The sequence below is a fragment of the Mesocricetus auratus genome, unplaced genomic scaffold (genome assembly GCF_017639785.1).
Source record: "Mesocricetus auratus isolate SY011 unplaced genomic scaffold, BCM_Maur_2.0 Super-Scaffold_100006, whole genome shotgun sequence".
Lineage (NCBI taxonomy): Eukaryota > Metazoa > Chordata > Mammalia > Rodentia > Cricetidae > Mesocricetus > Mesocricetus auratus.
Genome location: NW_024429190.1, coordinates 97,182,798 through 97,205,678, shown reverse-complemented (window position 1 = coordinate 97,205,678; position 22,881 = coordinate 97,182,798). Strand labels below are relative to the sequence as shown.

At 40.2% G+C, this 22,881-nt stretch overlaps 1 protein-coding gene across 4 annotated transcripts in view; it reads right to left on the bottom strand.

Moving 5' to 3' along the window:
* Bmpr1a (bone morphogenetic protein receptor type 1A) overlaps positions 1 to 22,881 on the bottom strand; it is a 90,292-nt gene that overhangs the window by 10,668 nt on the left and 56,743 nt on the right. For all 4 annotated transcript variants that reach the window (XM_040747699.1, XM_040747700.1, XM_040747698.1 and 1 more), the window contains 6 exons: positions 21,875 to 21,977; positions 15,136 to 15,232; positions 14,878 to 14,977; positions 9,076 to 9,220; positions 4,078 to 4,270; positions 453 to 750 (listed from right to left, as the gene is read on the bottom strand). In XM_040747699.1, the coding sequence (XP_040603633.1) occupies positions 453 to 750; positions 4,078 to 4,270; positions 9,076 to 9,220; positions 14,878 to 14,977; positions 15,136 to 15,232; positions 21,875 to 21,977 (936 nt within the window). The remainder of the gene's footprint in view (positions 1 to 452; positions 751 to 4,077; positions 4,271 to 9,075; positions 9,221 to 14,877; positions 14,978 to 15,135; positions 15,233 to 21,874; positions 21,978 to 22,881) is intronic.

The window sequence follows — 22,881 nt, the reverse complement described above, 5'->3', positions numbered from 1 at the left end:
TACCTGATTTTAGGGTGGGGTGTGCTGAGACAGGTTTCTCTGTGTAGCACTGGCTGTCCTGGAACTCAGAACTCAAGAGATCCACCAGCATCTGCCTCCAGAGTACTGGGATTAAGAGTATGCTTCACCACCACCCAGCTTCATGGTAACTTTTTAATACAGATGAACTGAGAGCAAACTTAATGCCCATTATTTGGGTCACAAGTGACTTGTATATAAAACGGACAACTAACTGAAAAAGCAGCAAGTACAAGTAAACGGAAGTCAAAGATTATGTAAAGGCTGGCTGGAAATGTGATTTAGTAGCAAGAGTGCAATTCCCAATAATCCACAGAAAAGTATAGTGAACTGCAGCTTTGTAAAAAGAAAAAAACAAACCCCAAAGCAACCCTAATTATAAATACCTGTTAGATATCAAAATAATTTCCAAATATAAATGAAAAATCATTTACCTGTTGAATTTAACAGCTAGACCCAGGTCAGCAATACAGCAACTTCCATTTTTCTTAATAAGGATGTTTTTGCTCTTCAGGTCTCGATGAGCAATTGCAGGCTTTCCTTGGGTTCCATAAATTTCTGTGTGGAGGTGGCACAGACCACAGGCAGCAGAATAAGCTAACTTGAGTAGGGCTCTGGTGTCTAGTGTGGCACATTTCAGGAAGTCATAGAGAGATCCATTTTCATGGTAATCGGTAATCAAATACAGCTGAGTCCAGGAGCCAGTGCCTTTAATGTCTGCAGCTATAAAACCTGTTTAGTGAATGAGTTTACAAGGTTAGCTGTCAGCAGAGGTGCTAGGCAGTTAAAATGCATATTCAGGATACTGGGAAAGAACTACTTATTTAGTACAGGCAGAAACTATACAAATTTCCTCTAATTTGATCCATAAAGTGTTTCGAATATGTAACCCCCCCAAAAAATTCATTTCCTATGTCACTACATATTGTAGAGTCACTACAGATTTACAATAACTTTATAGTATTTTAAAATGTATATGTTAGGTGTGTTTGTGGAGAAGAAAGTCGGGGGGGGGGGGGTGTCGGATCTTCTAGAGCCAGAGTTACAGACAGTTGTGAGCTTCCTAATGTGGGTGTTAATAATGGAACTCAGGTCCTCTACAAGAATAGTATGCACTCTTAGATACTGAGCCATTTCTCCAGTCCAAATTTACAGTATATTTGTTTGTTTGTTTGTTTGTTTTGTAAGACAGGATTTCTATGTGTAGCTTTGGAGTCTGTCTTGGCTCTCACTCTGTAGACCAGGCTGGCCTTGAACTCCTCCGCCTCTCAAGGGCTTCAATTAAAGACGTGTGGCGGCACCACCCAACTACCTTTACAGTATTTTTAAAGACAGGGTTTTGCTACGTAATCCAGGCTATATTCAAACTTGTGATCATCCTGACTCAGCCTCTTGAGTGCTGAGATTGTACACATGTGCCAACACATACAGCTAATAATTTATGATAATCCTAACATTAATCACAACAGTGATAATAATGACTAAGAAAAATAAATCATGTATTACACAATAACCTGCAAGTACTATTTACCTACATGATTTTCTGTTGAACTGGCTCTTTACTTGGGAGTGGTAGTACATGCTTGTAATTCCAGTGCAGTATTCAGGAGATAGAGGCAGGAGCACTACACAAATTGAAGCTGCCAAGGCTACAGAATAAGAGTCTGTCTAAAGACAAGACAACAAAAACAAAGCCCTATCACAGAACACAGAAATTAAAATAAAAGTTTTAATTTCAAGTTGGAAAGTAAATACTTAAAATTACACAGGAAACAGAATTTTTGTAGGTGAAATTATATTTACACAAAGCCATGCATGCTATAGACGGCCCAAATAAGCTGATTTATGAAATACAGAAAGGAAGGTTGTCTGCTGTGGAATATTAGTTGAGGATGTTTACATTCTTTTATGTTGCATTTGTTTAACTCTGTGAAGCTGTTATCACTTTGCCTGTCTAAAACACTTAATAGGTCTAATAAAGAGCTGAATGGCCAATAGCTAGGCAGGAGAAGGACAGGTGGGCCTGTGAGGCATAGAGAATCAGCAGGAGGAAAAATCTGGGAAAGGAAGATCAAGGAATTAGAAAAAGGAGAGAGAGAGAGAGAGAGGACATTGGAGGCCAGTCACCCAACTACACATCAAGCCATGGAGTAAGAAGTAAAAAAGGTATACAGAAACAGAGAAATGTAAAAGCCCAGAGGCAAAAGGTAGATGGGAGAATTTAAGAAAAGCTGGCTAGAAATAAGGCAAACTAAGGCCGATTATTCATAAGTAAGGATAAGCCTCCATGTGTTTACTTGGGAGCTGGTTGGCGAGCACCCAAAAAGCAAAGAGGAAAACAACCAATTAAAAGGGGGAACTAAACTCAAGGGCTTCACTTCTAATGATTTAGAAATAAAGGGACCAGACCCCCACTCAGCCCCCTGCTTTAGTAGCCATGACAGAAAAGACACACAGGAAACTCCAGATCCTCTGGCCTCTCGGAGTCTAGGGCCAAAACTGAACACAAACAAACTCCAGACAACTACCTCCCCCACCCCCGCCTCCGCCTTCACCTCCCAAATGCTTGGTTCCTGGCAACTGTTTGGCTACAAGAGAAACTCCAGGGGGGGAACCAAAACCTCCCCTCTAGTCTCCAGGATATAGTTCTGAAAACTATTGGTATCTACGTACAAAAGGCTACCTGCAAATAACAAGACAATGCCATAGAAACCACAGAATGTTCCCTCTCAGCACTGACCAATGAGAATAATAGGTACACAGGTATTAAACGCCAAAAACATGACTTTGAAAAATTTCTTGATTGTTCCCCAAATGTCAACCAATCAGAAACCAACCCGTACCTACTGATGTAATCCTGTAACTTTTGTCTTTAAAACCTAGTAGACAGGGAACTTCACTCCCTCTGGAGGCTGCTGTGTCAGCTAGCCAGACCACCAGGTCCCTGTCATGGTTGGATGAACAATCATTAAAACCTTGCTTTTGCAATTTGGTGGGTCTTCCTGGTAGTCTCTGGGGACTTTGCAACTTGGGCACAACACCAACAACAGTTTTAAGGGGGTGGGGGAATAATCAGCTGTTTTCCTTCTGTGTGTGCACAGATATCTGCATACATGTGAGTGAGCGCCTTTGGAGGTCAGGGGTCAGACAGCCTTACACGCTGTGTGTTCCTCTTGTGTCTCATTGGCCCAGAACTTCAACAGGTAGGCTAGGCTAGCTGGTCAGAGTGCTCCAGGGACCCACCTCTCCGCCTTCCATGCCTCGCCATCATTGTGATCACAAGCCTGCACTCTAGCATACTTAGCTCTTTAAGCAGCTTCAACAAGTGAGCCATCGTTCCACCCTGCTTCTGGTGGTTAGTTTGTTTTTCTTTTCTGAGGAGGGGTTTTAGAGATAGGGTGCAGCACTGGCTGACCTGGGACTCGCTCTGTAGACCAGGCTGGCCTTGAACTCAAGGCATCTATCAGCTTCTGTTTGGGATTAAAGGCTTGGGCCACCACACCTGGATATACTTCTGGTGTTTTAAGCCCTCAGCTCATGGTAATTTTTTACAGCCCCAATAGGAAATAAACACAAATGTCTCACAACAGATAGTGAGAAGCAGCTGAAAAGGAAATGCAGGAAAACAAGATCTGTTTATACCCTCTACTGGTCAGGAGCCTTCACTACTCACTACTGAATAAATGAGGCCACGAGAGGATCATATATTGGGTACGGAAAATACAAAGATGCTACACATTAGGTTCTTCTGCTGACAAAAGGCAAAGGCAGATACAGTTAAAGCTACCCTAGAAAAAGCACTGAGGTTCTCTACAAAATACTTCCATTATTATGTATGTTCAATAAACCAGCTTTAATTATCCTTTTGAAACTCAATGCTGTTTAGAGTAATGAAAAGCTTTCTTGGCATTCAGGATTGTGTTCTGGTTCACTATGAATTCTACTGGATTTCTTTCTGCTACACAAACACATTTGAATCCACATGTACTTGGCAGGTTCTCTCCACAATGGAAACACCCCTGCCAGAATGAGGAACTTATTAAAGCAAAGGACACTCACCAAGTATATTTTCATGGCGCATTAGGACCGTCTGGTAGATTTCGGTCTCTCTAAACCAGCTGGCTTCCTCAGTGGTAAAAAACACTTTGACTGCCACTTTCTCACCACGCCATTTACCCATCCATACTTCTCCGTAACGGCCTTTACCAACCTGCCGGACCATCTGAATCTGTTTGGCAATAGTTCGCTGAACCTATATAGGAAAGAAAAAAATGCAGTTTTGAGCTCTGGATGAAAAGAATCTATTAAGGCCGACTAAGCTGTGATAGGTCATCCCATTAAAAAGGCTGGCATATTCAAATAGCACCAATGCAAACACACTAACTCCAATGTTTAAACTGCAGTATCTAAGAGCAGCAACGACCAATGAATGCATTCTGAAATCACACACAGTCACCCTTGAGAAGCCTCCTTCCCCACAGATGTGGGTTTGGTTACTTGACTTCTCTTGGGCAATAGAATAGCAAATGTGTGACCAGTGAACTTCACAGATGCTTGTGGATCTCAGCCTACCCTTGGGAGCCCTGCCTCCCACAGAGAGAAGCGCCTTGTCAACTGTCAATCCTATGCACAAGCTATAAATAGCACATCAGTAGCTGAGCAAGTCTAGAAAACACACTTCCCAACAGACTCAGAATCATGAGAAATAATAAATGTTTTTGGCTTCCAGCCAATAAGTTTAGGGAAATTTACTATACAAAATCTAAATAATTAAAACCCCTCACCTCAGTCTCTAAGATCCTAGATGATCTGACCCAGCCCCGGTTTTCACTATTTACCTATATTTCCCTTATTCTGGCTTTTCTTTTTTTAATTCAATTTTTTTCATATAGCGTATTTTGCTCATTCTTTCCCCTTCCCAAACCCCTCCCAGATCCTTTTTAGTTATAGGTGGGACTTTGTGTCTAATTCCCCTTCTCAGTGCTGGGATTTTATCTTGTCTGAAGCTGTGCATGCTATCATAGTTTCTGAGTTCTATGTGGATTGGTCCTGTTGAGTCTGGAAGACACTGTTTCTGTGAGTTGTGCACCATTTCCGGCTCTTACAATCTTTTGAATGTGATGGTGATCTGGTTCTGACAGGATTGATTCAGCTGATCTGGATGGCCAGGCAGATCAGCTATCCCTTTCCTCTCTCAACGTTCCATGTGGATCCTTCTCAAAACTTCCCCAGACAGAAGAGGAATGGTCTTCAGTGAAGGATAGAGAAGTAACCTAGCTCCCCTACTGTAACCTCCAAACAAATCTTCAGGCTCTTTTTACAATTTATTCCTCTCACAGGATCTTACTGCAGGTCCAATTCTCTATACAGTACTATGTGTCTTGCTTTAGTATTCTCTCTCTCTCTCTCTCTCTCTCTCTCTCTCTCTCTCTCTCTCTCTCTCTCTCTCTCTCTCTCTCTCTCTCTCTCTCCCTCCCTCTCTCCCTCTCTCTCTCTCTCCCTTCCTCCCCCCTCATTGGCTGTACTGGTCAGAATTATACTTTTGTCTTTTATATACACCTTTGCTTGAATTCTATTCCTGGCTCACAGACCATAGGTAGTTATTAGAAATGATATTTGAAGTACATGTATACTCTATCTTTCATTTTCAGAAATGAAGAAGAACATGGTGCTCTGGTTGGAAGTGTGTATCTGAGGCTGAAACTACGCAAAGCTGACCTGGCCTACATCCTAAGTCACTTAGTGTGGACTCTTTCTGTAATTTTTTTAAAGTCAGGACCATTCAAAAACAATTTATACATAAAATAAATGTCTACTCATCTAATTACCAAAACCTCACTGAAGACTTAAGAATATTTCCATTGTCCAAAGCAGTTCCTCCTTTCATGATTCTTTCCTCCTGTGCTGGAATTGCTTACCTGTTTTGTTCCTACCTTTTCTAAGCTATATAAATAGAAACACTCTGTAGTTCTCTGTACCTGGCTAATTTATTTATTAGACTATATTTGCTATGGAAATTCACCTTTGGGTCTTTTGTGTAAACACATTTCTGTATTTCTAGGGCAAAAAGCAGAAGCACTGTTTTATTGTACACACCTTTAATCCCAGTACTCTGGAGGCAGAGGCAAGTTTGAGGTAACCTGGTTTACAGATCGAGCTCCAGGATAGCCAGGGCTACACGAAACTGTCTCAAAAAATAAATATAAAGAACAAAGTATATGCTTAACCTGTTAGTAAACTCTCAATTATTTTTCAACATGCCTTATCATTTTGGGTTTAATCAGCTATGTATGAAATTTCAAGTTAATCTATATCCCAGCAGTACCATGGTGAATTTAACCTGCATACCCCTCATGATAAAGATGTATCTATTTGTCATTTCTAATCTTTAGGAAAGTGTTTAAATCTTTTGTTCATTTAATACATTTGAGCTGTTACTTTGTATAATCTATATATTTGTCAGATCTATTTTACTAGCCCCTGACTCATCTTTTGATTTTCATCCTATTTTGTTGTTGCTGTCATCTGGTTTTTGGAACAGGGTTTCCCTGTGTAGCCCTCCTTAAACTCACAATGATTTCTTTAAAAATTCTTTTTTTCTTTTTCTAGTTTAGGTTTTACATTTCATCTGTCCTCCATTTTAACGTAATTTTGTATACTGAGTGAGGTATAGGAACACATTCACCTTATAGCAAATGGGTACCTGAGGTTTTCTTCTCTGCATCATCTCTTTAATAGGCAATTTATGGAACACTGAATTACTTCAGTGCTTTAAACAAATAATGACCTCATGTAACCTTTATAACAAAATCTTAAAAAAAAAAATCATTGAGCACCACTGGTGGTGGTGCACGCCTTTAATCCAGCACCTGGGATGCAGAGGTAGGTGGACCTTGGTGAACTCATGGCCAGCCTGGTTTACAGAGTGAGTTCCAGGGCAGCCAGGATTACACAGAGAAACCCTGACTCAAAAAGCAGGGGAAAAAAACTCAGTTGAGCAGGGTATAGTGGCACACACCTTTGATCCCAGAGCTTCCAGGCATAGGCAGGCAGATCTCTGTGAGTTCAAGGTCAGCCAGAGCTACACAGACAACAACAAACAATAAAATCAATTGACTGGGTTAGAGAGATGGCTCCGTGGTTAAGAGCACTGGCTGTTCTTCTAAAGAGCTTGGGTTCAATTCCCAGCACCTAAGGGTACACCACAACAATTTGTAACTCTAGTTTCAGGGGATTTGGACAGCCTCTTCTGGCCTCTTTGAGTACCAGGCACATGTCTAGTGTTACACAGATAAACATGCACATAAACTTTTGTCTAAATGTCCTTTTCTAGGCTCTACTCTGTCCCACAAATATACAATGCTAACTAGCGTAGCTTTGTAAGTAAGTTCAGAAGCAGCATAGTTAGTCCTGTGCTCTTTTCTAACAAGCTCATCTAGGCCTTTCTATTTTTATAAATCTGTTCATCCATTTCTGTGGAAGTTTGCTCTGATTTCTATTTGGATTGAAATGAAACAACCTTTCAGTGTGAGGCAACCTGACATCCTAATAGTGCTGCCTTCAATTCATAAGCAGACCTCCATTTATTTAGGTCTTAAGAATATTTAAGAATTGGGGCTGGAGAGATGGCTCAGTGGTTAAGAGCACTGACTGTTCCTCCAGAGGTCCTGAGTTTAATTCCCAGCAACCACCTTAGTGAGATCTGGTGCCCTCTTCTGTCATGCAAGGATACATGCAGGCAGAACACTGTATACATAATAAATAAGTCTTTAAAAAAGAAAAAAAAAAAAAAAAGAAACTACATACTTAAAAAAAAAGAATATTTAATTCACAAATTCTCCCACTGGAATAAATGCTTCATTCATAAATAGGCTACACACCCCTATCTATTTAGGTCTTAAGAATATTTAAGAATTAATATTTAATTTCAGGGATTCTCCTACTGGAATAAATGCTTCATCCTGTTCCAAATCATGGATGTAACGACCTCTGCTTGAGATGCTACAGTAATGTCTTTAAAAAAGTAGAAAACAATCTACCCTAAAAATTCTTAAGCACAATTAATATCAATTAATTAATAGTTAATATTCCAACAATAATTTTTGGTGTACAATTTTGCAATGGACATATTTTTGCTAAATATTTCATGCTTTTCACACTATTTTAAATGATACTATTTTCTTAACTTTCAGTTTCCAGACATGTGTTGCTATTGCATATAAAATCAGTAAAATTGAATAGTAACTTTGTAGTCTACAAACTGACAAGCATTGGTTGCTGTAGGTTTATTTGTACCAATCTTGGGATTTTTTTCATAATCATATTATCTGTATACAAATACCTCTAATCTCACATTTCCAATGCTGACACAGATTACATTAGACAAAATTTTAAACTGTCGATCAGTATTTACTTTCAACTAAACTATTAAATAGTATAAAAACCTACTTGGAAATGTAATGTTGTGATTAGGAGGATTGCCTCAGAATGCTGTTCTCCATCCACCCGAATTATTTGTAACCCTTTTTAGACTTAAGCATTATACTTCTCTCAGCCAATTAGCTTAACATTAAAGATACAAGGGATCTTACACTTGTTTCTTTGTTTTGTTAGTTACTAAAATACTTAGAACACCTAGCTGAGGATGGTGGCTCATGCCTGTAATCCCAGCATTTAGGAAGCAGGAGCAGAGTTAGAAGGATCTCAAGTTCAAGGCAGCCTGAATTCTACAAGAAGACCTTATCTCAAAAAACCAAGTACTAAGGATGTAGTTTAGCAGAGGAATGCTTGCCTGGCACCCCCAAAGTTCTTGGCTCAAACTCCAGCACCAAAGTGTATTTGCACAGGACTACATATCCTAACTTTTTATGTACAGATCAGACTTTTTTCTTACTTATGGCTTTTATCTTCCTTATGCTATTTTCCTTGGTTCACATATCTTACTTTTAAGCAATTTCATCTTTCTACTATTTCCTAGTCTGCAATAACTAGCTCACTTGCCTATGACGTCACTCTATGTCACCACGCCATTCGTACTAGTAAAGACCCTGCGCTTACCAATAAAGGTAGTCCAGACCCACTCCCAGAGCTCTGTGACTGGTCAATCAGGTCTTTCAGCGATTCTCCTACTGGAATAAATGCTTCATCCTGTTCCAAATCACGGTTGTAACGACCTCTGCTTGAGATGCTCTTACAGTAATGTCTTAAAAAAAAGCAGAAAACAATCTACATTAAAATTGGAACACTGCAACACTCTGAGCCTTGAGACTTGCCACACCATTATTCCTTCAGGCACAATCATAGCCTAATCAATCTTCACAGGAAAAAATTTTGTTACAGTCCACTAGAAATGGAGTTTATGAGGTAGAATGCACGCACGCACGCACGCACGTACACACACACACACACACACAGCACAGTGTGGTGGCAGAAGTAATGGAAGTTTAAGGCATCTTGGGTTACAGAGCCAGGCCTGGACTATGAAGTGAGGCCTTGTCTCAAAAATACGAACACACATCCCCTCCCCCATCCTAGAGTCCAGATGTAGTAGCACTAGGAAGAGGCTGGGAAAGAGGATCCTGGATTCAAGGCCAGCCTGGGCTACCCTATCCCTATCCCCAAAACCTCCAAACATTCCCTTCCCCCAGCACGTAACATGACACCATAGCTGTCAAAAGTATTTAAATGATACATTTTAACAATGTCTTTAAAAAAATCTGAAAGGATACCCAGCATAGAAAGCTACTTATCAGCCAGGCATTGGTGGCCCACGCCTTTAATTCCAGCACTTGGGAGACAGAGGCAGGCGGATCTCTGTGAGTTCAAGAACAGCCTGGTCAACAAGAGCTAGTTCCAGGACAGGCTCCAAAGCCACAGAGAAACCCTGTCTTGAAAAACCAAAGAAGAAAAGAAAGCTACTTATCACTTATATCTACAGACATACAGATTCTTAAAACTGTAATTGTATCTTTGCACTACAACAGCATGCCCCAATGAGAAGGGCAGTCATGCTGCATCCGCCCTTTTCCAGCAGCACTGCAGTTTCTCTCTTTGGTGCTAGAAAGACAGTTAAGATCATGGGCTAGGCGGAGGGTCTAGGCCCTGCCCCAGATCATATGACAGGCTTTGGAGACCCCCATGAAGGGCCTCAACCTCCCTGGAGAGTCGAATGGGGATTGGGTAGGGAGTTGGGGGTGCTTGTGGGGGGATCTGGGACTGACATGTGAAGCAAGCTTGTTTCTAATTTAAATAAATAAAAAGGAGAAACGCAAAACAAACAAGCAAAAAAGATCATGGGCTATTCTTCTTCAGGACCTGGGTTCAAATCCCAGCAGTCATTTGGTGGCTAGCACCCCTTTTGGCTTCGAACAATAAAGCATACATGTGGCACACAGGCATACATGAAGACAGGACATCCACACACATAAAACAAAAATAAGAAAATTTTAAAAAATTAAAAATTTTCTTTTTATTACTAAATTTGAGCAATATGACTATGTTGTGCTTTATTTTTTTTTTTCTTCTTATTTTTGGAATCTTTAAGAGTTGGTAAAATTTTTAGATTAATGAGTTTCTGGTTTTCATCCCAACTTGAAAACTCCCTGGTCATTGTTTCCTAAACATTTTTCTTCCTGTCCATTCCTCTCCATTGAGGATTCTAATTATAAGTGTATTGGATCATGTCTCATACAAAACTCTTTCAGAGCTGAGGAAACAACGTGTAAAGTGACTTCCATGCAAGTGTGAGGACCCGAGTTCAGATCCTCAGAAAACACAGAGTTGAGTGACGCGGTATCTGCATGTAGCTCCAGTGTCCCTGCATGGAGATGGAGGCAGAGACAGCAGAGTCCCAGGACTCTCACCGGCCAGCTGGATTGCTATGTGCAGCACTGAACAAGAGGCACTGTCTGTCTCCAATAAGGTGGGCGGCAGGACAGCTGCCCTGTGATTCCCACAAACATGCTGCAGCAAATGCACACACAAACCCTGTCTCACAGATTCTACTCTCATGACTCCATGTCCGCTTAGCTCTTAATTGGAATCTAATCTGACATTTTCCTTACCCATGCACGCTTATATTCAAGGTGTTTTAATCTAATTCCCTCAAGTTTCACTTAGATCTTTTTAAAAAGTTTTCCAGTGTTTCTACTTAAATTATTTTAACACCGCCTAGTCTACAAAGTGAGTTCTAGGACAGGCAGGGCTGTTACACAGAGAAACCTTGCCTCAAAAAAAAAAAAACAGTAACAAAACAAAACAGTAACAACAACAACAACAACAAAACCCCAAATATTGTTTTTGTTTGTTTACACAGTCCAGGCTGGTGTGAGCCTGCTATAGAATTGAGGGTGACCTTACACTCCTAATCCTTCTGTTTCCATCACTTGAGTGTGGGAATAATAGACGTATTCTTACAAATATTATTATTATTGTGTTATTTTTCCCAGAACAAAACTGAAAACAGCATGAACCCTCACATTTCTTTGTTTTGTTTAAAGACAGGCCCTCACTATATAGACCAGCCGGCCTCAAACTCAAGAGATCTACCTACTTTTGCCTGCTGAGTGCTGGAACTGACGTATGCTCCACCATGTCCAATTGGGTCATGTTTTTTGTTTTATGGATACAGGGTTTCTCTGTATTGCTTTGGAGCCTGTCCTGGAACTCAGTCTGTAGACCAGACTGTCCTTGAACTCACAGAGATCAGCCTGCCTCTGCCTCCTAGTGCTGGGGTTAAAGGAGTGTGCCACCATCACCTGGATTGGGCCTTGTTTTTAAAGTGAGACCAGAGCTACATTTACTCCAGGACTAATTTTATTCTCTGTCCCTGAAGCAGGGCTTATGATTTAACCAAGACCTATGGTTTCCTAGTCTCAAAGATGGTGGTTAATAGAGACCAATCCCAGCTTTCTGTGACAACCAATACTATTTCCTCTAGTCTTCCACATGTTCTTCCCAGCCTTGGTAGTTTTTCATATGAACAAGCTGAATACTGGATGGAGTCATCTGCAGAACTCAAGACTTCCTGTGAGGCTTTCTGCTGCAGAATATTTGTTTAACCATGCACAGATGTGTTGTAGTTGTTTAATTATGCAAAGATGTGTTGCTGTTTTATCTTGCCTGTCTAAGACACCATGATTGATTGGCCTAATAAAAAGCTGAATTGAGGCAGTGGTGGTGAACTCTCAGCACTCAGGAGGCAGAGTCAGGAGGATCTCTGTGAGTTCGAGACCAGCCTGGTCTACAGAGCAAGTTCCATGGCAGACTCCAAAGCTACAGAGAAACTCTGTCTTGAAAAACAAAAACAAAAAACAAACAAACAAAAAAGCAAGCAATCTGAACAACCAATGTGGAGGGAGAAGGTATAGGTGGAACTTCCAGGCAGGGAGAATTAAGTAGGAAGAGGATATACTCAAAAAAATGAAAAAGCAAAGGAAACGACAGGGAGACAGATGCCAGGGACCAGCCAGTCAGCCATGAAGGAAGCAGGGAAGTAGGGCACACAGAATAAAGAAAAGTACAAAGTTCTGAGGCAAAACATACCTAAGTAGAAACAGGTTAAACCTCGTTAAGAGAGCTAGTAGGAAGTCTAAGCTAAGGTCAGGCATTCATAATTAATAATAAGTCTGTGTCTTTATTTCAGAGCTGGTTGGTGACCCAAAGAAAATTTCAGCTAGTTTTCTGATGACATCTCCCCAGACTCTCACCTGTATTTTCTCATCAGAGATACCTACCCTTTCTCCGTGCTTCAGGCAGGAGCAGAGGCAATCTGATGCTCAACCCTCTGATTTCTGTCTCTAGGCATCTGTGTTCAATATGAGCGATCCAATCACAGGGCTCACTGGCATACGCTTAATCTGCCTAGGTCATTTAACTCTAGACAGTATCTTTAGGTCTTTTCTCCCAGGCTGCACAGGTTTCCCTAAAAATCCTGTCTGGCTTATAAATACAGTCATGACTGACAAGCCAAGGTTATTAAACTGATATTTAAATGTTCACCCATATCTTTTTTATTTTTCATTACCATGTCTAACCCCATAGTTGATAAACTGGTTTATTTTTGTTTTGAAACAGGATCTCATTCTGTAGTCCACACTGGCCTGGAACTATGTATGTAGTTCAGGCTGATTTGCTCAATCTGCTACTTTTATCTACAGGATGATGCTGTCTCAAAACCTACAGTGGAGAGTGACTGGGAGACGTTTACTGATGTGCACCTGTAGCACACATGCATGTGCACACACTTGAGCACACAGTCTTCTTTCATTTCATCTGGCCATTTGACAGACTAAAATTACCTCAAATTTTGTAATTTTTATATATTTCATATTCTTTTTTGTTTGTTGTTTTTGTTTTTTTCCTGACAGGGGTTTCTCTGTGTAACAGCTCTGTCTGTCTTGGAACTCACTTTGTAGATCAGGCTGGCTTGGAACTCACAGAGATCTGCCTGCCTCTGAGTCCCGATTGCCGGGATTAAAGGCCTGTGCCACCACACTGAGCTAAGAATATTTCTGTTGTTTGCTTTTTTAAAAGAGTCATACAGCTAAGAATGGAGGTATATACCTTTAATTCTAACATGAAAGGCAGAGGCAGGTGGATCTCCATGAGTTCCAGACCAACCTGGTCTATATAGCAAGTTCAGAGCTAACCAGGGTTACATCATAAGACTCTCTCAGAAAATAAAACCCTTCAGAAAGCCATGCATATTTCTTTTAAAAAATTGTATATTTTTATATATTTCTTTACTGAATTATACTTTTTTGGTTGTGAGCCTAACCTTTAACAGCTGAGTTATCCCTCCAGTCCAAATTATATTTTTTGACTCATAGAAGCTTTTTGTATGTGCAAAGCAATCACTTGTAGCAAGTACTAGCTGCCAAATTTTTCATTTGTTTCATCTTCCAACCTCTTGTGGGTTCTTTTTTGCTACGCACTACTGTTTTTATGTAGCTGACACTACTTTTGTATATTGTATTTACTTCCTTGTTTGCTTCCAAGCTGACATAGACTCAGAAAGGTTTTCCAAACTATGAATATGAATATATAATTCTAATTAATCTGGCTCAAATTTACTAAGTGTAGGGAATAGTCTCAATTTCATTTTTTCTATATGGCAACTCATTATCAAATTTGCTATTGAGTTTATCTTTTCCTCTTCTTTAAAAACACTGTATTTCGGGGCGGGGGGGGAGGGGAGGGCACGGGAGGAAGGGAGGGAATGGGAGAGGGACCTGGAACTGACTTGTGAAGCAACCTTGATTCTTATCTAAATTTAAACTGGAAAATAAAATTTAAAATAAAAAAAAATTCTGCCCTTTGGTAAAAAAAAACAAACAAACAAAAAAAAAAAACACTGTATTTCCATGTCACTGCTGTGGAGAGCACACAAGCACTCCTGTATGTCAGGCAAGTGCTCTACCACTGAGTCACATTCTAGCCCCCTTCCTCCAGGTTCTTCAATTTGACAGCTTCATCATGCTGCAAAATCCTTTGTGTACAGATTTATTTATGGGATTACCAACCTGTTTCAGTTATTCACATCCCCAATTTTTAAACTGGACATGTTATGTTATCTAAGAATCTGTTCTACAAATTCAAGCACAACAAAGATCATTATTCTACAAGTAAGAAAGTCACAAGTATTCTTGAATGAAGTAATATCCAAAAAATTAATTGGAGTTAAGTTAATCTTTCCTTCTAGGGAAGCCATAGCACAACTGAAAGGGTGTAACCAGAGAATACAACTTAATGATTTTTGAATTGCACACAGCAGTGTTTTTTTATCTGTTAGTTTAAAAACAAAAGACTGCTAATGTAGATTAACAAGATATTTTTATATAAAAATAAGTATGTTCTTACTTGTAACAAAAGCAGCTGGAGAAGATGATCATAGCAATTATACAGACAGCCATGGAAATGAGCACAACCAGCCATCGAATGCTGCCATCAAAAAATGGACCTGAGAATGGAAATCAACAATGAAGCTAGTATCTTCCTGTTGCATCTTACAAAGAGGGAGAGAATAATTCACAGCACTGAGTTCTAGGTTGCCTAGTTATTGATAGAGACAAAAGAAGTTACAGAGAATCGTGCCAGGACTTTTCTGGGCTGACCTACCTATAACCACAGGGGGCAGTGTAGGCTGCAAATACTGGTTGCACAAATTGGTTCGACAACATTCTATTGTCCGGCGTAGCTGGGCTTTTGGTGAATCCTTTAAGAAAAGAAACGGTAAAATTAAAGGGTTTGACATAGTAAATTGAGTTAGTATTGGTATATATAATTTATAATTGGTCTCCAAATCTTATGTTACAAAATATTTAGCCTGGTTTCGTGGCTCACACCTTTAATCCCAGCACCTGGGATCTCAGGAGGCAGAAGGAAGAAGCAGGAGGATCTATGAATTTGAGGCCAGTTTGGTTTACAAATGGAGCTCCAGGACAGTCATGACTTTTACATAGAGAAACCCTATTCCGAGGAGCAAAAGCAACAACAAAAGTGTTACTGAATATTTAAATCTTTTTGTGAAAATAAGGAAAATTATCCCACAAGTCTTATTTCCATAAAAAATAATCACTAAAATTCTTTGTTTCTCTATAATTTATAATTTTGTATTTTTTACCTTAAATGTTGGTATATTTAAATTATCATTCAGTTAATTGCTTTTAGTTTTAAAAAGTAAATATCTGCTGGAAAGCATAGTATTTTATTAGAATCATAAACTTGTCTGAAAATAAATCATAGTAGTAATAAGATGTAGGTGAGATTAAGATCAGACTACAAAGTAGAGGGTTTTCTAGTCAAACTGGGGTTGGGTGCTGGTTATGAACCAACCAGATAGAAAGTATGCCAGTCCTAAAACATCAGAAAATAAGTGCCATGGCTTTAGTCATGGAAGCAGATGTTAGAGATTATATGTTGACATTTCAGCATAGTCTAGGTGAAATGCATTCTGAACCAAAATATTAATAGAAAGAGCCTGTTCGTTATTATGAAGGTAGAAAGAATGTAAGCAGAAGTTAGCCATGTTATTCTTCAATATCAGATAGCCAGAATGGAAAGGACTCAGTGTAATCAGGAGTTACTTTATTTATTTATTTATTTATTTATTTATTTATTTATTTATTTATTTATTTATTTTGGTTTTTCGAGACAGGGTTTTTCTGTGGCTTTGGAGGCTGTCCTGGAACTCGCTTGGTAGTTCAGGCTGGCCTCGAACTCACAGAGATCCACCTGCCTCTGCCTCCCAAGTGCTGGGATTAAAGGCGTGCACCACCAACGCCGGCCAGGAGTTACTTTAAATAAGTGACCAAGAGTCTGTGGCTTGAAATCCCATCTGGGAAGATGGTCAATAACATTTAGAAATTTTCTAAAAATAAAGGAATAAATTCTACATTTTAACTGGATTTTTTACTTTTAAGATAATTTTTCCTTTGAAGTTATAAAGAGAAAAGAGATATGGTAGGGTTTATACTGCAAACTTCCAAATAATCCCGTATCTAGAGAAAATTAGCATGAAAGAAAGAGTGATTGCATAACTGAAGATGAATAAATGAAGTACCATGCAGTCAGTCCCAGGAAGGCTAAATGAGGACAGCTTTGCAGAAGATAAAGTAAAAGAATACAAAGGAAGGATTTCTTTGGCAGTCTTGGGTAAAAGATGTCTAAACCATGGATTATTGCCCATTAATAGCACATAACGGAAGAGGAAGACCAATCTTAAATTCCTCTTTGTCTCTCTCTTCTCTATCAAGGATGACTACAAGAATAAAAACAGACTGTACACCGGGCAGCAGTAACCAATGTTCCAAAGCCATGTTGACAGCCATGAGAGTTCATGCCTTCTAATGGGGGAGAGTATGGAAGATTTAGTATGACACTGCAAAGACAGGTATAACTTGTAAGATTCTAGAACAGTGAGTATGGATAACTAGCTGCACATCATATGACTTCATTTAAGGAAAAGAAAGATTTTCCAACAGATAGAAGGCAGCATGGTATAAATAATAATAACAATAATAAGCATAAATCCTCCCTAGCTTTGTCAGTTACTCACTTTTTTACCCTAAGTACCCAACTTTTTAGTTTCCTCTAGAAACCACTGGATAAAAAGTTTTGCCTTACAGAGTACCCATGAGGCAACAAGACGGCATGTACCAAAAACTTTGCAAACTACATGCAAATAGAAAATATTCAATAAATTGATTTCTTCTTCCTCTGGTGAGTATGACATGAATTCTGTAAGACCAGAAACCTTGGGCAGCCCTTCAAGAGCTGATGAGTCTTTACCACACACAAGCAATCAGCAGCACACACCTCATCTTTCTCATACAGGTTAAGGATACATTAGGAAAAAAAGGGGCATTTCTAAATTTCATAATGGGTGACACAGCTTTTCTTTCCTACATTCCTCCCCATGCCCCTTTCTCCACCCAACTCATTTTACCTACTTATAGACTAAGGTAGGGAATAAATATCCTATGGGAGTGAGGGGGAGGGAAACTGGAAACACCTCAGCAGTTAAGAGCACTGGATACTCCTCCACTGGAACTCACATGGTGGCTAACAAGCATCTGTAATTCAGTTCTAGGTGATCTGACACCCATCTGGCCACCTTGGGCACCAGGCACATACACAGTGCACAGGTATACAAGCAGGCAAAACACCTACACACATAAAAAACAAGTCAATCATTAAAATCCCAGATAAGAATGCATCTGGCAGCTATGAAATGGAAGAGCCTGGCTGAAGTGGACAGTGTCCAGGCAGAAGACAGTGAGTACTCATACTGCACTGAAGTCAAGAGACCAAAGGTGGGGTGAGGCTCTGACGGTGACAAGAACAAGAAAGACAGAGCCATCCTGTAGCAGGGAAGCAGCAAGAGCATGAAGCACATGGGAATCACTGAAATGTGCTTTGGCCTCTACCTAGCACTGACAAGAGGTCAAGCGTAAGATCAAGAAACTAGTCCTAAGTATCATGACAGTGATTGTGTTGTTATAGTTTTATGTCAACCTTACACAAACTAAGTAAAGTCATCTGAGAGGAGAGAACCTCAATCGAGACAATTTCTCCAGAAGACTGTGGTGTAGGCAACCCTGCAGGGCATTTTCTTAGTGACTGACAGGGCAAGGCCCAGCCCATGGTGAGTGATACCATTCCTGGGCTGGTGGACCTGGGTCCTATAAGAAAGCAGACTGAACAATCCATGGAGAACAAGCCAGTAAGCAGCTCCCATCCACAGCCTCTGCACCAGCTCCTGCTCCAGGTTCCTGTCCTGTTTGAGTTCCTGCCCTGGCTTCCTTCAATGATGGACTACAATAAGGAAGTTTAAGTCGAATGAACCTTTTCTTCCCAACTTGCTTTTTGGCCATGTTTCACTGAAGCAGTAATAACCCTAACTAAGGTAAGTGATGCAAAAGAAAATTACTGGTTAGACTCCTTAAGTAAAATTTTACTTTTCAGTTATGCTTGTCCTCTCTTTCTGCTTGCCTGAAACTCACAATGTAGAACAGGCTGGCCTTAAACTCAGAGATCTTGTTGCCTGAGTACTGGGATTAGTGGCATGTGCCACCAAACTCAGCTTCAGTAAAAATTTAAAAATAACATACTACTCGCATATTTTAGGATGACAAGCTATAGTTTCCAACATAAATGGAAGCAGAGCGGCCGGGCGTTGGTGGTGCCCGCCTTTAATTCCAGCACTCGGGAGGCAGAAGCAGGCTGATCTCTGAAGTTCGAGGTCAGCCTGGTCTACAGAGCGAGTTCCAGGACAGCCTCCAAAACAATACAGAGAAACCCTGTCTTTAAAAAAAAAAAAAAATGAAAGCAAAGCCAAAAAGATATTAATATATTCTGGCCCACTGGCCACACTAAATCAGACCTGTTACATCATTCCTTGTTCTATTAAGTAGAAAATAAACAATATAGCAATTTGGTAACAATTATCTTTTTTATTTTCTTTCTTGAGACAGGATCTGAGTATGCAACCCTGGAGGGCCTCAAACTCAGAGGCCCCCTGACACCCACCCGAGTCAGGGTTTCTCTGTATAGCTTTGGAACCTGTTCTCAAACTCACTTTGTAGACCATGCGGGCCTCAAATTCAGAGATCCACCTGCCTCTTCCTCCTGAGTTCTGGGAATAACGAAAACATGCACTTAAAATATAAAAGCACTAAAAATTCCTTTGATAACTTAACAATTTAATTTAAAGTAACAAGCGAAAACAAGGGTTGGGGGTGATGGCTCAGCAGAGGAGTGTGCTGATACCCAAGCCTGACAACCTGAGTAAGTTGCCTGGTACCCACATGGTGGAAGGAGACAACAGATTCAACCCGTGTCCTCTGACTTCCACACATATGCCACGGTGCACACACTCAACTAATCAATAAATGCAAATCCAAACACTGTGCAGAATTGTCAGATTTTGACATCCCAGGCCCATGATTTGTTAACTAGAAGGGTTTACTGTAGAAGAGAAGAAGAAAGGGGGCTTGACAGGCTCTGTTAGGAAGAGTACTTAACAAAACTATGTGCTCAAGATCCTACTGTCTAATAGTCTGTGCATACCTACAGATATGGGTGAGACAGCCAGATGCTGTTCAGATGAGGGAGATGTTAACATTTACTTTGTTACCATGTTATTTCATTTGATATACAAAATTCCTAAGAAAACAAGCTCCTTGCCAAAAGTTCCACTGCTCTGAAGAAGTAGCATGAGTTTGGACAGATTGTTAAGCCTGAAAATTAATTTATACTAAGTTTGGAACCAGCTTAGTCTAAAGTCTATAGGATACTTGTTAATAATGTTTTAGCTCAGAGCTTGTAACCACCGCTCCTCCTTGAATTTTTAAAAAAGTAGTTTGATAACATGTTGATGCCATAAAACTGGAAAAACCAAATCTGAAGAAATCTTAATGTTACAATCAGTCCTAGACAAATACAGGATAAGCAACAAAACCATTCCATCCCCAACTACTTGTATCAAAGGACCAACCAAAATCACTGTAGAGTAGAGGAGGTGTGGCAGGGAAGCAGAGTGAGTCAAAGACATGAGACTTTAGCTGGCAAAAGTTCAATGTACTGAGAACAGCACAACTGCCAAAGTACACGCAATTGCATTCAGAACCAGGGAGACAGGCGTTTTTCCTGCGTACACCACACTGAAGCGTGCACTATCCTGAAACGCTAGAGTGAAGGATGGAGCTGATTGTGTAAGGGCAGCTGACACTGTGAGGAGATGTGTGGAGGAAATAGCACACAAGGGCTATGGTTTTGGGGAGAGGTCAGGTCTGTTTGTACAACCAAAGAGAGAGAGAGACGGGAAGAATCTCAGTCACTGGCTTAGGCTTAGTGACTACAAGTAGAAACCTAGCACTCAAGTTTTCTATGAACCCTGCCAGTTCTGAAGAGGATTCATTTGCTGACATAGCTGACATATATACTGTTCCATACAAAGCTGTTTTTCAAAACCACTGGCAGGATCTCCTAAGAAAGTCACACGTACAATCTAGAAAAATCTGAAGGAATCCTCTCTGCTGCTCTTTTCAAGTACCTGCACAGAACCTTGTATTAGTTCTCTTCTGTGATCAAACACCACGACCAAAGCAACTTAGAGAGCAACACGTTCATCTGGGTGAGCAGGTCAGCGAGCCAAGAGTCCATGGTGGTAGAGCAGACATGATGGCAGGAGCAGAGACTAAAGGCCCACATCTCAAAAGGCAAGCAGAAAGCAGAGCGAGCAAACTAACAGTAGGTGAGGCTTTATACTTTTGTTTTTTAAGACAGGGTTTCTCTGTGTAGCTTTGGCTGTCCTGGAACTCACTCTGAACACCGGGCTGGCCTTGAACTCAGAGATGAGGTTTTATACTCTGCTTGTTTGTTTTCTTTTTTTCTGGAGATAACTGTGTCTCTGTGTGGCAGTCCTGACTGTCTTGGAACTCTGTACAACAGGCTGGCCTCAAATTCAGAGATTCATATGACTCTGCATACCAAATGCTGGGATTAAAGTTGTGTGCCACTACTGCTGGGCAAGGTTTTATATTCTTCTTTTTAAATAATAATTAAACTTGAAAAATATTACATGTCAATCCCTAGGCCCTCTCCCATGTGTCTAGGCTGAGAGGGTATCCCTCTGTGTGAAATGGGCTCCCAAAGTACATATACTATGGATAAATACTGATGAACTGCCAGAGGTCCCAAAGATTGCCCAGGCCACCTGACACCCACGTTCAGGTGGTCTGGGTAGGTCCTATGCTGGTTTCCCAGCTACCAGTCTGGGGTACATGAGCTCCCCATTGTTCAGGTCAGCTGTTTCTGTGTGTTTCTCTAGCCTGGTCTTGACTAATCACTCCTCTCTCTCTGCAACTGGATTCCAGAGTTCAGCTCAGTGTTTAGCTGTGGGTGTCTGCAGGTTTTATATTCTTAGAAGCCTGCCTCCAGTAAGGTCACATGCCCTACACCTTCCCAAGCAGTACAGGCAACTCGGGACCAAGTATCCAAATGCCTAAGACGATTTCGGACATTTTATTCCAATTACCTCATACTAAAACAAGGATTTAACACTGCTCTATTGGGGGGAAAAAGATACTATCCATTATCTTAAAGTTTTTCAGAAATAAATGTGACTATCTTTTTTTTTCATTAACCACAATCTGTGATGATTATAAAACTTTCTTGAAGTAAAGTAACCTGGGACTTCAGTTAGTAAGCTCCTATTACTTGACAAGCCCAGGCTTTCTTCAGAAAATGGTTCTGTGAGCACGGTAGTGTAAAGAGCAGTCCACTTCTGCTAGAACTCAGCTCCATTCACGAAGTTCTCCCCTTCTTTATTGCAGGGTTACAAATTAGATCTTACCTTGCATTGAAAATCAGAGCCTTCATACTTCATACACCCAGAAGCTAATGTGGTTTCTCCCTGATCATCTTCTTCTATAATGGCAAAGCAATGCCCATTAGTTCTACAATAGAGAAAAAGAAAAAGAAAGCACAAACAATTTCATATTAGGCAGAACAGAGCATGGCAGTACACATCCAGAACACTAGCATTCAGGAGGCTAAGGCAGGAGGATCTTGCACTGCAGGTCACCCTGAGCTAAATAGAGAGACTTGTCTGATAAAGAGGGCCAGAGGGGTGGCTCAGTGGTTAAGGGCACTGTCACCAAGTCTGAAGACCTAAATTTGATTTCTAGTGCCCAAATGGTGGGGAGAACTGATTCTGGAAAGTTGGTGTGTGTGCATGCTCACAATACATACACACTCCAATAAATCCATCTAGAAATTCTAAAAAGACATACAAAAGAACTGAAGATATGGCCTCTGGTAACTTGTTTTGTTTCTTTCTACATTAAATTGAATGCTCATATGATTACCAAAACCAATATAGATTTAAGCTAAATCAAAGGTAGTATGCATGAACTAAGGCCTAAAGGGTCAATAAGAACTCTATGTCAAATAGATAGGAATTCTACTAAATAACTATTCTGTGTGCGTGCTATTATGGAATTGCTCGGCTAGCCACACTCATGATCACATGCTAACATATACATGGTAAGAGATGAAAACAAGCTTTTCTGTGAAATGTTCAGCAGAGCCCAATAACACCTGAAAGTATATTTGGGAAGAACAGATGAAAAGATTCTGAAAGGTACTTTGTAGTGAATGAGACAGGAAAGCAGACAGACAGTCTGAATAACTTCATTTTAGAGACATTTACAAAAATATATTTATGTTTCATAAAGTTTTACCACTTTAATGTCAGTGTCCTTGAGCTTTTCCCTAAGGTAATACAAGAAGGATAAATAATATAATTTCATAGAGGAAGTTCTAGGTTTCATATCCAGTCTATTCAAAGAGCACAGAATG